The 16550-nt window shown below is 39.1% G+C and overlaps 1 protein-coding gene across 12 annotated transcripts in view; it reads left to right on the top strand.

Moving 5' to 3' along the window:
• Nucleotides 1-10090: 10090 nt before the first annotated feature.
• The window catches only part of LOC127438663 (dedicator of cytokinesis protein 3-like), a 260066-nt gene continuing 253606 nt past the window's right edge, over nt 10091-16550 (top strand). For 5 of the 12 annotated variants that reach the window (XM_051694390.1, XM_051694385.1, XM_051694384.1 and 2 more), the window contains exon 1: nt 10094-10465. In XM_051694390.1, the coding sequence (XP_051550350.1) occupies nt 10429-10465 (37 nt within the window). In that variant the 5' untranslated portion in view covers nt 10094-10428. Of the gene's footprint in view, nt 10466-16550 lie in introns of all 12 variants that reach the window. The other 7 variants (XM_051694391.1, XM_051694388.1, XM_051694387.1 and 4 more) reach the window with 4 other exon arrangements.

Raw genomic sequence — 16550 nt, 5'->3', positions numbered from 1 at the left:
AAAAATAATAATAATTATATATATATAATTTTTTTTTTTTTTAAGGGGTGCCTCTAGCCCTGTTATACACTACACATTCAAGCATGTTGTAGTCATTTTAATTTTTAACCCCACCACCAGTCAGAGTGCAAAGAGTACATTTGTTTTTCTTTTCACAGGTGCTTAGTTGATTGCATCATTGCTTTCACATGGGTTACTACACATATTAAAGATTAACGGCACAAAGTGTGATTCTTCAACTAGAAGATAAAGTCCCTTTAGTTAATAATTTACCTTTGTGGTCGCCGTGCAGCGACATATACAGTAACTAAAAAAAGTGTTTTGCATAATTTATTGTATTGTGTATTTTGTACAGCTAGATCACTGTATTGCAGCATCCAGGGTCACAACCATTTGAGTTTGGAAGGAATTTGAAATGGTGAAAAAAAAAAAAAAGAAATCTGTTTACAATTTGTTATTTTTTTGTTTTTGCAATAGACTAAAACATGTCAGTGTAGTTCAAATGCATGAATGAATCAAAGTGCTTTATGTTTTGGAAGTACACCAGCAGCAACAACAGGTTTACAGTACGAACAGTCCAGATCAATATATCAACAACTCGTTCAACTTCAGAGACCGGACACCTAAAATAGAACTGGCAAAACTAAATGCCAAAGAAACCAAGCTGAAGATTGTGTACTCTCAGTATGAATGGTAAAGGCACATGAGATCGATGCAACCCAAACAACACACATGTCCTGGTACCAACTGACTAACTCCTGCACAATTTAACAAAATATAATAATATTGTTACAGAACACCCAAAATCGAATGCAGCACACATCACAAACAAATTGGCAAAAGGAGTCTAGCTGTAATTATTCTTGAGAAAAAGTGCACCACACTACAAAATCATTTAGCCTACAATTACAAAGACATTCATACTGTTAATAGAACAATAATACAACTATATATATTACAGTTGATACAAAGAATCAAAGGATGAGAGGAAATTGTTTCTTTGGAAATAGAGTAGGCCTATAAAGCAGTTGATTTATATTACCAGACATTTTGAAATACACAGTCACATAAATGCACATTTAATCAAAGAGAATGTTCTGAATGCTTACTTATTGTTTATAGTAAAATTAAAACGCACAGATGAAACACATCATTCTTTCATAATAATTAAACTTTCAAAAAGGCAATGACCTACCTGCCTGGAATCCGTTCAGCTCTGTTACATGGCAAAAACTTTAACAGAGCAAAACTGAATCATTCCACACTGCCTGTAGTCTCTCTCTCTCTCTCTCTCTCTCTCTCTCTCTCTCTCTCTCTCTCTCTCTCTCTCTCTCTATATATATATATATATATATATACACACATACACACACACAGTGCATCCGGAAAGTATTCACAGCGCTTCACTTTTTCCACATTTTGTTATGTTACAGCCTTTTTCCAAAATGGATTAAACTAATAATTTTCCTCAAAATTCTACAAACAATACCCCATAATGACAGTGTGAAAGAAGTTTGTTTGAAATCTTTGCAAATTTATTACAAATAAAAAATGAAAAAAATCACATGTACATAAGTATTCACAGCCTTTGCTCAATACTTTGTTGAAGCACCTTTGGCACCAATTACAGCCTCAAGTCTTTTTGAGTATGATGCTACAGCTTGGCATACCTATTTTTGGGCAGTTTCTCCCATTCTTCTTTGCAGGACCTCTCAAGCTCCATCAGGTTGGATGGGGAGCATCAGTGCGCAGCCATTTTCAGATCTCTCCAGAGATGTTCAATTGGGTTCAAGTCTGGGCTCTGGCTGGGCCACTCAAGGACATTCACAGAGTGAATGAATTTATCACACATTATACATTTGCACATATACAGTGAAGTTCTTTTTTTCACATATCCCAGCTAAGCTGGGGTCAGAGTGCAGGGTCAGCCATGATATGGCACCCCTGGAGTAGATAGGGTCAAGGGCCTTGCTCAAGGGCCCAACAGTGGCATCTTGGTGGTGCTGGGGCTTGAACCCCCCAACCTTCTGATCAGTAACCCAGAGCCTTAACCGCTGAGCCACCACTCCCCACTGTCCATGGTATTGGCCAGGTGATGAGTGGTGCCTGGTTACCTCCAGACATGATGCTTGCCATTCAGGCCAAAGAGTTCAATCTTTGTTTCTCATGGTCTGAGAGTCCTTCAGGTGCCTTTTGGCAAACTCCAGGCGGGATGTCATGTGCATTTTACTGAGGAGTGGCTTCCGTCTGGCCACTCTACCATACAGGCCTGATTGGTGGAGTGCTGCAGAGATGGTTGTTCTTCTGGAAGTTTCTCCTCTCTCCATAGAGAAATGCTGGAGCTCTGTCAGAGTGACCATCGGGTTCTTGGTCACCTCCCTGACTAAGGCCCTTCTCCTCCGATCGCTCAGTTTGGCCAGGCGGCCAGCTCTAGGAAGAGTCCTAGTGGTTCCAAACTTCTTCCATTTATGGATGATGGAGGCCACTCTGCACATTGGGACCTTCAATGCTGCAGAAATTTTTCTGTACCCTTCCCCAGATCTGTGCCTCGATACAATCCTGTCTCGGATGTCTACAGACAATTCCTTGGACTTCATGGCTTGGTTTGTGCTCTGGCATGCACCGTTAACTGTTGGACCTTATATAGACAGGTGTGTGCTTTTCCAAATCATGTCCAATCAACTGAATTTACCAGGATTATCAAGGATGATCAGTGGAAACAGGATGCACCTGAGCTCAATTTTGAGTGTCATGGCAAAGGCTGTGAATACTTATGTACATGTGATTTTTATCGTTTTTTATTTTTAATAAATTTGCAAAGATTTCAAACAAACTTCTTTCACTTTGTCATTATGGGGTATTGTTTGTAGAATTTTGAGGAAAATAATGAATTTAATCCATTTTGGAATAAGGCTGTAACATAAAAAAATGTGAAGCGCTGTGAATACTTTCCATATATTTTCTCCCCAATTTGGAATGGCAAATTCCCAATGCGCTGTAAGTTCTTGTGGTGGCGTAGTGACTCGCCTCAATCCGGGTGGTGGAGGATGAACCTCAGTTGCCTCCAAGTCTGAGACCATCAATCTGCACATCTTATCACGTGGCTTGTTAAGCGTGTTACTGCGGAGACATAGCGTGTGTGGAGGCTTCACACTATTCTCCGGGGCATCCACCCTCAACTCACCACACGCCCCACCGAGAGTGAACCACATTATAGCAACCATGAGGAGGTCACTCCATGTGACTCAACCCTCCCTAGCAACTGGGCCAATTTGGTTGCTTAGGAGACCTGGCTGGAGTCACTCAGCACACCCTGGATTCGAACTCAAGACTCCAGGTGTGGTAGTCAGCGTAAATACTCGCTGAGCTACCAGGCACCCTTGTTTGGTATATTTTAAATCTTCTAAAGCCATACTTAGTTTTCCACTGATGATCTTCCCCTCTGTCCGAGCTTTCAAATCAAATATGGCGCCAGTGGTGCAATTTGGACATCATATGACATCAAACATCATTGGTTTTGTGACCAAATGTCATTGATGTCAAACCTGACATAACATAACCAATGGCGCCATATTTGATTCGAGAGCTACAGTGGAGGGAATGATTTCAACTGAAAAGTCAGTGGGCATTACCATGAAGTTTGGTAATTTCGTGCAAGTATTCGCAAAGTCTTAAGCCTTGTTTATACTAATATACTAATATACTTGATGCTTCTGCTGGTTCTCACGGGCACAAACATGGTTATATGGACTACTTTTATAGTACTTGTATATTGCTTTTTGTCATTTATGGAGCTTGACATTGCTTGGTCACCACAGGTGAAATGTGAGAAGATAATCTTGTTGCTGCCCAGGTTTAGGTCCAGAAACATCTTCTGGAGGAACTTGTAACCCGCCAGGTGTCTCTCTGTAGACATGAAAGTTGGTAGAGAAGATAAGCAAGAAATGCAACAGTTCAATCGATAGTAGGGAAAGCCAATATTAATGATTTCAAAGTGCTTCCGTATGATACAATGATACTGTGATGACCGACATGTACTCATAGGATGGAAAATGATCACCTCAACTGTCATGGAAAAAAACTGAATGCAGTACAAGTGAATGCATTTTTGAAAGGAAGAAAAATATATAAAGTATCTTAAGGCAAACTTCACAATGCTGTACTAGTCTTAATAGCACACACATACAGATATATATATATATATATATATATATATATATATATATATATATATATATATATATATATATATATGCTTAATGCAGTTTATAAGTGTACCACATGATGTCACTGTAAACTTTAGTTGAATCTGGAAAGACATTGAATGTCCAGGTGTAAAATTTGTGAAAATCTGTCTTTGCAAGTCTGTCTGTCTAGTGATTTTTATGCAAATAGCTCCATAGACTCTCAATTAAATTACTATAAAGTTTCTGGTTTATATAAAAACCTCTCTGATAAATATAACCGCAATGTAAAATCCTGTTTTATGCTCAAAACAAATCTAAATGTGAAGCTTTACCAGAAAAAAAAAGCCCTAACTATACAAGGACCCATAAAAAGTCATAGATACAGCTCTTCATAGTAATGGTAAGGATATGTTTGATAGTTATAACTCACAGACTGGGCAAACTCCTTTCATCTGAAGAATTCTCAGTTTAATTGCGATGACTCAGAGGTGTTTATGTGCCTCTCTTGCATCTTTTGAATTACAGCCAGCCAGAGTAACAAATAGATGTTCTCTTCACTCCATAGATTGTTAGCCTATATCACACTGTAAAAACAAGTAGATTTGTACCTTTTCTAAAGAAAGTTAATGGGGCTTGTCTGTGAACAAGTTACCTACACAATTCTAGGGTGTTGTAGGTAGTTGTCAAGGTGTTGCTATGTGGTCTGAGCGGGTGCTATGTGGTTTCTTGCTATTTCAATCCAAAAGAGCCCACCTCAAGACTTTATGATATTTTGGTAAATCTAGTTTGAATTTACTACTTTCTACATACGTAAGTACCTCATTGACTATAAGATTAGAATTGCAAAACATTTGCCCCATAAACTGCAATAAATGCAGATTTTAAATGAAAAGATGAGATAATGAATGCAAATCTTTGATTAAGGAAATGTGTGTACAGCTTGCACAATGGGTCAGGAGAATCTGCAACACCTTCAATGACCATTAAGTTGCCTTGGAAAATGCAGCAGGTTGCTATTCGCATCACCATGGAAACCTCATGGCTGGAATGTTTATTCAGCTCTCTCAGGATCAAGGTGTTAGAAGAAAATCGCTGTACATACTAAAAATAAGCAAGGAAATTGAGTTTATGCATCAGCAAGTCAAAACAACTGATTTGTAGGTAGATTATGGAACATCATGGAAATCAATGAGTTGTGATATAGAGACTAGGACATGAATATGTCTTTAATCTAAATTAAGTGTTCATATATAGATATATTTGTATAATGACACATACAGTGGGGTTTAAAAGTCTACATTGAAAATCTAGGATTCATAATATAATTTAATCCAAGAAATTATAACATTTATTTAGGATTTTGAACAACTAAGAAACTTAATTATTATTATCTTTGAAACATTCTCAAATCATGCGGGCGTAACATGGATCATCAGGTTTAGTGCAAACTTCAGACTAATGTGACGCTCCTGTTCTACCCGCTCCGTACGGAACTCAAACCTGTGTCCCCGACATGGGAGGTGGGTGCACTAACAAGGAGGCTAAAGGATACAGCCTCTAGCGCACCTCTTGAGAGGTTTACACACAGTGCACAGCTATCTATCAGCTGGCCACTGTTATACTCACTCCCCAAACCTCACTCCCATCCGGGTCATGGCACCATTGTAACGCTCCTCTTCTACTCGCTCCGTATGGGACTTGAACCAGCATCTCCAGCATCTCCAGCAAGGGAGGCGGGTGCGCTAACAAGGAAGCTAAAGGCTACAGCCTTTAGCATCAGTCGCTAGTGCACCTCTTGAGGTCAGGAGAGTGAGGTTTATACACATTGCACAGCTATCTATCAGCTGCCCACGTTACACTAAACTCACTGTGAATTCGGCGACAGTAGGTCGAAAGTTCCAACCTGGTCTAGAATGAACATTACACTATATACATTTTTGCAAACTGACTTGTATGTTTTGCTGCAGTTTCCTGGTGAAATGAACACTACAGGTGCTACAACAACTGTGTGGTTTAATCATTGTCACACAAATCACGAGTACAATTGCTGATTTTGATTTTCTCTATTACTCATCCCCCGCTATGTTATGATATCAAAACACTTTAACATTAGCCCATGATTTGAAAAACTTAAAACTTATATTACAGACCCACCAACATATATACACTCATTCCTGTGTCATTAGCTTGCTTGGTAGCTCACCTGATAGAGCATTGGACTATGAGCTCAATGACTATGGTTCAAGTCCAGTCAAGATGCACAAAATTGAAAGTGACATAGATACAACACAAAATGACGTAGCTGCTTCAGTTAATGTGTTTTCTTTTTTAAATTTCAAATTTGAATTTTAAAACACTATCGGTTAGGGTTAGGTGCTGGTCAAGGGTAAGGATGTCCGTTTTGTTAAACTCTCATTTGTCTTTTCAGACACTATTGGTTAGGTTTAGGATAAAGTTTTAGGTTAGGGAGGTACTTTTTACTTCTTAAAACCTCCACCTAGAATTCACCTTAAAAACCTAGTCTGATTACAACCACATTTCGCTTGGTTTTGGCACCCCCCGCTGGACATTTCACTTGAAAACTGCAGCCAAACGTGTAATGAAGCATATAATTTCAGTTTTGCAAAAATGTTGCCATGCTCACGTAATTTCATGAGACCAGGCTGAAAGTTCTTCCCGAAATTCTAATCACTGCCCCCAGTGGCCAAAGCTGGAAGTGTTGTTGAACGTATGGGCATTTGTGAGCTCCAGTTTATGGGAGAAAAGTCCAGAGTGACACCAAAAGCGAGTTTAAACTTATGGTTTCAGAGCATAATGTACAGAAGATGGCTCATGCCACAGAATAAAATAAATAAATAAAAGAGGTAGTTCTGACTTTATATCTCATAATTGTGACTTTATAATTCGCAATTCTAAGAAAGATGTCAAGATATGTAACAGATTTAAAGAGATTTAAAATCAAAATAGCAAGAAATAAAGTTGCAGTTGAGAGAAAAAAATTGAAATTGCGAGAAATAAAACTCGAAATTGTGAGAAATAAAGTAGAAATTGTGGTAAATAAAGTCACAGTTATCACAAAGTCGCAATTGCAAGAAATACATACGCAATTGTGAGAATAAAGCAGAAATTGCAAGGAATAAATTCTAAATTATGAAAAATAGTCAAAATTGTGAGAAATCAAGTGGCAATTGTGAAAAAAATGTCACAATTGCATAATATAAAGTAACAATTGTACAATTTTTTTTTAAATTGTGAGAAATAGTCAATATTTTGAGAGATAAAATCGAAATTGCGATAAACTGTCACAATTACGAGAAATAAAGTTACAATTATGAGAAATAAAGTAAAAATTGCAAGAAATAAAGTGGCAATCACGAGAAATAAAGTAACAATTGCGAGAAATAAAGTTACAATTATGAGAAATAAAGTAAAAATTGCAAGAAATAAAGTGGCAATCACGAGAAATAAAGTCAAAATTGCGATAGTCACAATTGCAAGAAAAAAATGAAATTGTGAAATATAAAATTAGAATTACTTTTTTTTACATTTTATATTCTGTGGCAGGATTAAGGCACCATAATTATGCCATTAAAACAAAAGGTGGACAAACTCTGAAATTCATGTTAATTTTTCAGTTCAATTTCACTCAAACGGTTAAGCTGATATCATAATTTATTATGGGGGAAAAAGTGGATTAATTCAAATATTTTAAATTATTTTCACTATTGGTCTCAGACTTCTGGACCCTACAGAATAATATGGAGGCAGACAGCACAGATTGCATGTGATTGAAGATGACACCCTTCTAATAGCCATCTCTCAGTTCTCAACTGATCCATATGACAGTACACATACACACAGTCACACACACTCTACTAATGGACATTCTAAATGAATGCTTGGGCAAATGAGATGGGAAAGGCAATGTGGGTGACCTCCCCACCCCCTGGTACCTGATTCCCCTTGTGCTATCCAAGTGAAGGTGCCTTCAGTTGCTTTTAAAAAAGAAAAGAAACATATGTAACCACTGAGGACTTACAGTATTCTTTAATGTATAACTGTTGAGCTCTTGAGCAGTTATCATACATTTTGGTCAGCAAGTACAGTAGCTATAAAATAACTTATTGTAAACAAGAGCAGTCCATGCATGAAATCCGCAAAAAGACAATATGGCCTGGCAACACAATTATGCCCAGATAATTATAGTCAGATTAGAAATTATAACCGTTTTGGCAGATGGCTGGATAACCCACATAGGCCTATTTGACATGGAATGAGATGGTCTTATCCAAGAATCCACCAGAAATAATACATCAAACGTGTCACCCTTACAAAAACGAATAGTAGCCTAATTATTGTTTCCTTGAAGATAGTTAGGCTACTACTAAGAGTTTATTGAATGCTTGGCCATTTAACAGTGCTTGACGCATTTTTTTGCAAGCGTCACGTTTTTTAGACGCTGTCTCTTGGACGCGTTCGGTGTGAACTGCCCCTCAGTTATCCTTTGCATCATAGCCTACAGTATACAAAATCGACATCTTTGTCAATGGATTTTTAACACATTTTTTTTTTATGTTCAGATATTCTTACTGGTTAGGCTAGTCTGTTGTGTAAAATGCACGTTGAATTTAGAATTTTTACATTTGCTCTTATTAAATTGTATTAGAGCTTAGCTTATATTGATATCAGCCATTGGCATTGCCTATTGAAAAAATGTACTACAATAAAACTGTGATTACTTATCTATCATGAAAAAATACAATAAAAGAAAAAATAATAGCCTAATCAAATGGCAGACTGAAAGGGGCCGTTCACGCTAAACATGTTTTTGCGTCCAGACGCCGTGTCTAAAAAAAAAAAAAGTTAAAGGATTTTTCCTGGTTCAATGCAAGTCGACAGTATTTTAGGCATAATATCGATTACCACAAATTCTACTCGTGCCTCCTTTTCTTAAATTAAATAAATACAAATAATAAAATCAAATCTGGGTTACAGTGAGACACTTCAATGGAAGTGAATGGGGCCAATAAAGCCTACACGGTAAAATACTCAAGTATAGCCACACAACACATAAACAATACCTGTGTTAACATGATTTTAGTGTGATACAATCACTTAGCCTACTAACATTTTCTGTGTAGTCATATCCATTTTTACTACTTCGTTGCCATGACGATGTAAGTCAACAAACCCTAAAACGTTTGCACAATGACGATTTAAACACAGCTCAGATAATACACAAGATGCAAGTGCTTTTTAAAAAATAAAATAAATAAAAAATAAAAACAACTGTAAACTTCAAATTTCTGCCTTTAAGCCCTCCAAAAATTGGCCACATGTGCCTCACCGTACCTCTTGCTTTTTTTTTTTTTTTAAAGAAGAGGATGGATAAGTCTAAATAAATTTTTGAGGCAATCAACAATATTATGCCAGAAATGCTGTCGATTTAGCTTCACTTGTAACGAACCCGGAATATTACTTTAATAAAACCGTTAAAAACGCGTCTCGAGACACCTTTCTTTTTTTTCTTCTTTTTTTTGCGCAAATAGCTACGTGTTTGCTGTGAACAGCCCCTTACACTGTTAAAAGGAGACCCCATATGAATGTATTATCTCTGACATTTCGACTAAAAAAGTGCCATGGTACATTTTTGTGGTACACATTGTTCATTTTAATTACTTGGACTCGGTATTTAAACCTAAAGTGAAGTGTGAACGACAAATGTTTTTAATATCGACCAGTGAAAACACTCCAACATGAATCAATAAACCAGCGCGCGCTCTCTCGTGCGCTGCGGACTAAAAACGGAAAAGCGCGTGTCCCGTTAAACAGCTACAATCTGCGTCATGTGACGGCGGACGGACGGAAAGATGCATATGGCGCAGCACCGGCGCTGAAGCGTCTCCCGTCAACACTGTACAGAACATCGCAAAATAACGGAAAATTGTATCGACTACGACTCCAAAAACATAACGCGCGCACTTGACTCGCACAACGCTCGAGATTAGTTCGTCCTCGCGCTGTTTTCCGCCTTAAATCACGGACAGACCGAGCCATTGAAATAAATAAATGATCGTCTCCATCCTCAGATGCTGCCGCCGCTGCATCCATACCGGAGGATTCAGACGCACGGACCTTCGTTTGTTTAATGAAATAAACACGTCTGCTTCAACTTTAATGTGCCATCGTACATGCCATTTAACCGAAACTCTTCAGATATCTTGGTGATTTTACCGGGATCATGTGGACACCGACCGAGGACGAGAAGATTGGAGTGGGTGAGTTGAAAAATATTGTTTTTTATTTTTGTTATTGGCGTGCATGTACACAGTAAGCTACACTTATCAGCCCTACAACTGATTTTATGTATGTTTCATATGGCAAATATATCATTGGAAGGATCGAAGAAGGCAAAGGACATCTGATGCTGTCATCTGAAACTACATGACATTATAATGGCTATAAAACACGCATAAAATGTAAGTGTTTTATGCAAATGGTAGGTAGGTATTTGCAACTTGTTTAACAATATTAAGCAATTCTTTTACGGGTATATTACCGTAAAATCTATTGAATTCGTGATGCAAATCTGTCTGCACGACTGTTGAATACTAACATGATGTTACAGTTGTAGGCTACACACTGCTGATGTTGTAGTACTGGACTTGTCCGACAGAGGGCGCCGAGAGCAGTGCGTTTCCAACAGGTGTATGGAGGGCAAAATCGGACATTATTAAATAAAACAAATCACGACTGTCTTGCACTCGTTGTCATCCACATCTTTATCATTTCATTGGGACTCAATATGAGCATCCAAAACAAATCAGAACTGTGTATCTGCACAAAACAATCACATCAATGCTTAAAATGCCAGTGCAGTCCTCACACCACCCCCATTGTGCTTGACAGAGTCAGACAAGATCCATGTTCTTCCAGAAGCAGGTCATTAGTACAATACATCTTCAAAAGAAAGAGAAAGGCTGTTGTAGAAAATGGGGAATTTGAATTATATATCTAATTATGGCCTGATGAGTCACTGTTTTCAGGGGGACTAGGCACTTGGGGTGGTGGATGATTGGTCATCTACAATCTAGCTGTCACATTGGTCTTGGGTAAAATGCGGATTAATTAGATGCATTATTTTGTTACTTGACTCTGTCCAAATGGTTCACTTCCTGTGCTCATGAGTCACATATAAAATGGCAGCCTTTACTGGCATTTACTGGCTTTTAGGTTTAGATATGTCATTTTTTGGCTGTTTGAATTTAGTGGTTTGAGCAAATTCCATAGCATTGTCAACAAGGGTTTTTAGTTGGCACAAACTGTAATTACTCATATATGGGTGATTCTCAAATTAGGGATTTTTAAAAAATTTTTTTTTGGCTAGAATGTAATAATAAAAAAAGTGTGTGTGTGTGTATATATATATATATACATACACCGATCAGCCACAACATTAAAACCACCTGCCTAATATCGTGTAGGTCACCCTCGTGCCCCCAAAACAGCTCTGACCTGTCGAGGCAGGGACTCAACAAGACCTCTGAAGGTGTCCTGTGCAGAGTATGTGAGTGGAGTGGAGCGTTAACAATTTCCCCTCTGCGCTCAAAGCATTCTTTAATCACTCCGCTCCAGCTTCACTCCGGGTTGTCCATTTCCCATTCCTCGCTCGCTCCGCACTCTTGGATTAGAGAAACCCCGCTCCGTGTTCGCTCCATGGCAAAAGTAGCACCTAACTACCTCTCCACTGTAAAGTTATTTCAGTATGCTTTTAAATATCACAACCTTCTATGCAGAAGATTTATTAAATGAAAAGTAAATACACAATACTAGAAGAAGAGCTACACTGTGCTTTATTGGAACACTAACATTAACCCAAGACTAAATTAAATTATTTTCATAGCTTACTTTTGAAACATGTCGGCAGCATTCTCTGGGTTTGATCAATAAAATAAATTACTAGACTAGAAAAAATTAATTAAAAATATGAAATACCAAAAGAAAAAAAAAATCACCAGAGTGAAAACAAAACGTGAAATTAAATCAGATTAATAAATTACCCCCCCAAAAAAACACATTATTAGGCCTATATATTATTGCCTATTATTTTCTGTTATTGCACTTCTTTTAATGAACCTTGCCCTATAATTCTGTGAATGAAAAAATTACATTCTCAGAATGTTCTACACTTTTTTTAATCAAAACTAGATAAGACTATCAAAACTATATGTCTAATGCAGTTCACTTTTAGAAATACTAGCTTTTAAAAAAATTTAAGATTTTAAATCTACCTCTCTCTGTTTGCATTTGCTGAACTTCTTCATCTGCAAATGTATACAGCACTAAAGTAAATTTAGATGGCAATCGATTAAAGTCAATCTATGCAATATTAACATATTGATTAGTTCAGTTGGTGTTTTAGGTCGTTAAAAGTTCAGTTCTATTTAATGCTGGACATAATAGCCTACAGTTAAGATTGTGATGCATTAGATTAGAATGATGATATGATTATTCAAAATATTTAATAGGGGAGAGAGATATAGGCCTGTATATGTATTATATGTAATATTTTCTCTCCACATGTGGACGGATTATCATTGTGTTTTCTGGACACATCTTTTTGGATTTCACAACTTTTTGATCGTGGTAATCACCTCCCCACTCATGTTCTCAATATACGCCAGTTGATGTAGGAATAAAGAAATGAGACACGAGCATGTAGTTAAGTCAAGCTTTACCACAAGCTTAAGTCAATAGGGAACGTGAACACAGAAAGCGAAAGTAACCTTCGTGCTGGAGGTCGAATATTAAGTATACATAAATAGGAGGCTGCTAATTTTTTTTTTAAATCACATTCTTTAAGGTTATATCAGAAATTCCATCTTTCCTTCATGCCTATAGTGTTTAACACTGCTTAAAACGTGGTGAATATCTGCATTATGGGCCATTAACAGGTGATGTGCCTGTGATGGAGCATTAGTGGAGCACTCTTGGAGCGAGAGAAAACAATGGTGCTCCGATTTTTTAAAAAAAACTCGCTCCTCGCTCCAGGCAAAATCATGCCGCTCCACTCCTCGCTCCGCTTCCACTCCTCTCTGCTCACATACTCTGGTCCTGTGGTATCTGGCACCTTTAAGTCCTGTAAGTTACGAGGTGAGGCATCCATTGATCGGACTTGTTGGTCCAGCACGTCCCATAGATGCTCAATCGGATTGAGATCTGGGGAATTTGGAGGCCAAGTCAACACTTAGAACTCTTTGTCATGTTCCTCAAACCATTCCTGAATTTTGCAATGTGGCAGGGTGCATTGTCTTGCTGAATCTTGCTGAAAGAGATCACTGCCATCAGGGAATATCATTGCCACGAAGGGGTGTACATACGTGGTCTGCAACAATCTTTAGGTAGGTGGTACGTGTCAAAGTAAAATCCACATGAATGCCAGGACCCAAGGTTTCGCTGGCCTGCCTTCTTCCCATGGTGCATCCTGCTGCCATCTCTACCACAGGTAAACAACACACCAGCACCCAGCCGTCCACATGATCTAAAAGAAAACATGATTCATCAGACCAGGCCACCTTTTTTCATTGCTCCATGGTCCTGTTGTGACACTCACGTGCCCATTGTATGCACTTTCGGCGGTGGACAGGGGTCAGCATGGTCACTCTGACTGGTCTGCAGCTACGCTGCCCCTTACGCAGCAAGCTGCGATGCACTGTGTGTTCTGACACCTTTCTATCATGGCCAGCATTAAGTTTGTTCAGCATTTTGTGCTACAGTAGCTCTTCTGTGGGAAAGGACCAGACGGGCTAGCCTTCACTCACCACATGCATCAATGAGCCTTGGGGGCCCATGACCCTGTTGCCGGATCACCGGTTGTACTTCCTTGGACCACTTTTGGTAGGCACTAACCACTGCATACCGGGAACACCCCACAAGACCTGCTATTTTGGAGATTCTCTGACCCAGTTGTCTAGCCATCACAATTTGACCCTTGTCAAAGTCACTGCTTCCAACACATGAAATTCAAGAACTGACTGTTCACTTGCTGCCTAATACACTATATTGCCAAAAGTATTCGCTCATCTGCCTTTAGACGCATATGAACTTAAGTGACATCCCATTCTTAATCCATAGGGTTTAATATGACGTCGGCCCACCCTTTGCAGCTATAACAGCTTCAACTCTTCTGGGAAGGCTTTCCACAAGGTTTAGGAATGTGTTTATGGGAATTTTTGACCATTCTTCCAGAAGCGCATTTGTGAGGTCAGACACTGATGTTGGACGAGAAGGCCTGGCTCGCAGTCTTCGCTCTAATTCATCCCAAAGGTGCTCTATCGGGTTGAGGTCAGGACTCTGTGCAGGCCAGTCAAGTTCTTCCACACCAAACTCGCTCATCCATGTCTTTATGGACCTTGATTTGTGCACTGATGTGCAGTCATGTTGGAACAGGAAGGGGCCATCCCCAAACTGTTCCCACAAAGTTGGGAGCATGGAATTGTCCAAAATCTCTTGGTATGCTGAAGCATTCAGAGTTCCTTTCACTGGAACTAAGGGGCCAAGCCCAGCTCCTGAAAAACAACCCCACACCATAATCCCCCCTCCACCAAACTTCACAGTTGGCACAATGCAGTCAGACAAGTACCGTTCTCCTGGCAACCGCCAAACCCAGACTTGTCCATCAGATTGCCAGATGGAGAAGCGTGATTCGTCACTCCAGAGAACGCGTCACCACTGCTCTAGAGTCCAGTGGCGGCGTGCTTTACACCACTGCATCCGACGCTTTGCATTGCACTTGGTGATGTATGGCTTGGATGCAGCTGCTTGGCCATGGAAACCCATTCCATGAAGCTCTCTACGCACTGTTCTTGAGCTAATCTGAAGGCCACATGAACTTTGGAGGTCTGTAGCGATTGACTCTGCAGAAAGTTGGCGACCTCTGCGCACTATGCGCCTCAGAATACGCTGACCCCGCTCTGTCATTTTACGTGGCCTACCACTTCGTGGCTGAGTTGCTGTCATTCCCAATCGCTTCCACTTGGTTATAATACCACTGACAGTTGACTGTGGAATATTTAGTAGCGAGGAAATTTCACGACTGGACTTGTTGCACAGGTGGCATCCTATCACAGTACCACACTGGAATTCACTGAGCTCCTGAGAGCGGCCCATTCTTTCACAAATGTTTGTAGAAGCAGTCTGCATGCCTAGGTGCTTCATTTTATACACCTGTGACCATGGAAGTGATTAGAACACCTGAATTCAATTATTTGGATGGGTGAGCGAATACTTTTGGCAATATAGTGTATATCCCACCCATTGACAGGTGCCATTGTAAGGAGATAATCAATGTTATTCACTTCACCTGTCAGTGGATTTAATGTTGTGGCTGATCAGTGTGTGTGTGTGTATATATATATATATATATATATATATATTCCTTAAAAATAAGAGTAAGAAAAAATAAGGCATAAAATTTACTTTCCATTAAGGGGAAATATCTGGTTTTCAGGTGCATTTTATACCTTTAAAAGGCAAACATTTTTAATAAATTGCACACAGAAATCGAGCAACGCGACAAACTCTCCCATTACAATGACTGCTGTCACTCACTGCAGGTTTACATTGTTTGAGACCTGCATTTCGATGCAAGCTCACAGAGTTCTGCACTCTCGCAAATGCTCTCATTAAAAACAAAGATGTCTAATCAGCATGATAATTCAATTATTTACTCCGCATCTATGCCTTGATTAGAACGGGAGTGTTTTAATTTTGTCGTGTTGCTTATCTGCAGTGTATTTAACATCTACTTTCAAAGCGAGCTGTGCAATATGCAATGCATCCAAAATAATTCCAGAGTGTTTTTCGCTCTTGTTCGACAGCTTCTTTTCGAGTGTCAGGTGGTGTTTCTTCAGTATTAATTTTCGTGTGCCACCGCGAGCAGAGGTGGAACATAAAGCAAGTATCTGGGCATTCAGACGTTTTAAAACTTGCGCATTAGGATCAGTTGCCATCACTGATAGGACGGAGGACTAATTTAAGCGGCTCTGGTTGGCCATTGCCGTTTCATTGCTCAACGGACATGTTAGTAATTGGTTAGAATACTTAACCGCTGCAAAAACATGTTGTAAATAGAAACCATTGATGCAACAGGAGCAGACTTAAATTGAACGTCAGTTTTCACGATTACATTATCATGGCAGCCGTAATTGTAATCGCGATTCGTTTTTCGATTAATTGTGCAGCCCTACTGTTTGTATACACACACATACACACACACACACACACACACACACACACACACACACACACACTGTCATCCTTTTACGTAAAATTTTTAATTTTATGAATCAGTTAACATAAATT

Source organism: Myxocyprinus asiaticus, chromosome 50, assembly GCF_019703515.2.
Source record: "Myxocyprinus asiaticus isolate MX2 ecotype Aquarium Trade chromosome 50, UBuf_Myxa_2, whole genome shotgun sequence".
NCBI lineage: Eukaryota > Metazoa > Chordata > Actinopteri > Cypriniformes > Catostomidae > Myxocyprinus > Myxocyprinus asiaticus.
The sequence above is the reverse complement of the archived record's forward strand: the minus strand, read 5'-3'. Positions and strand labels throughout refer to the sequence as shown.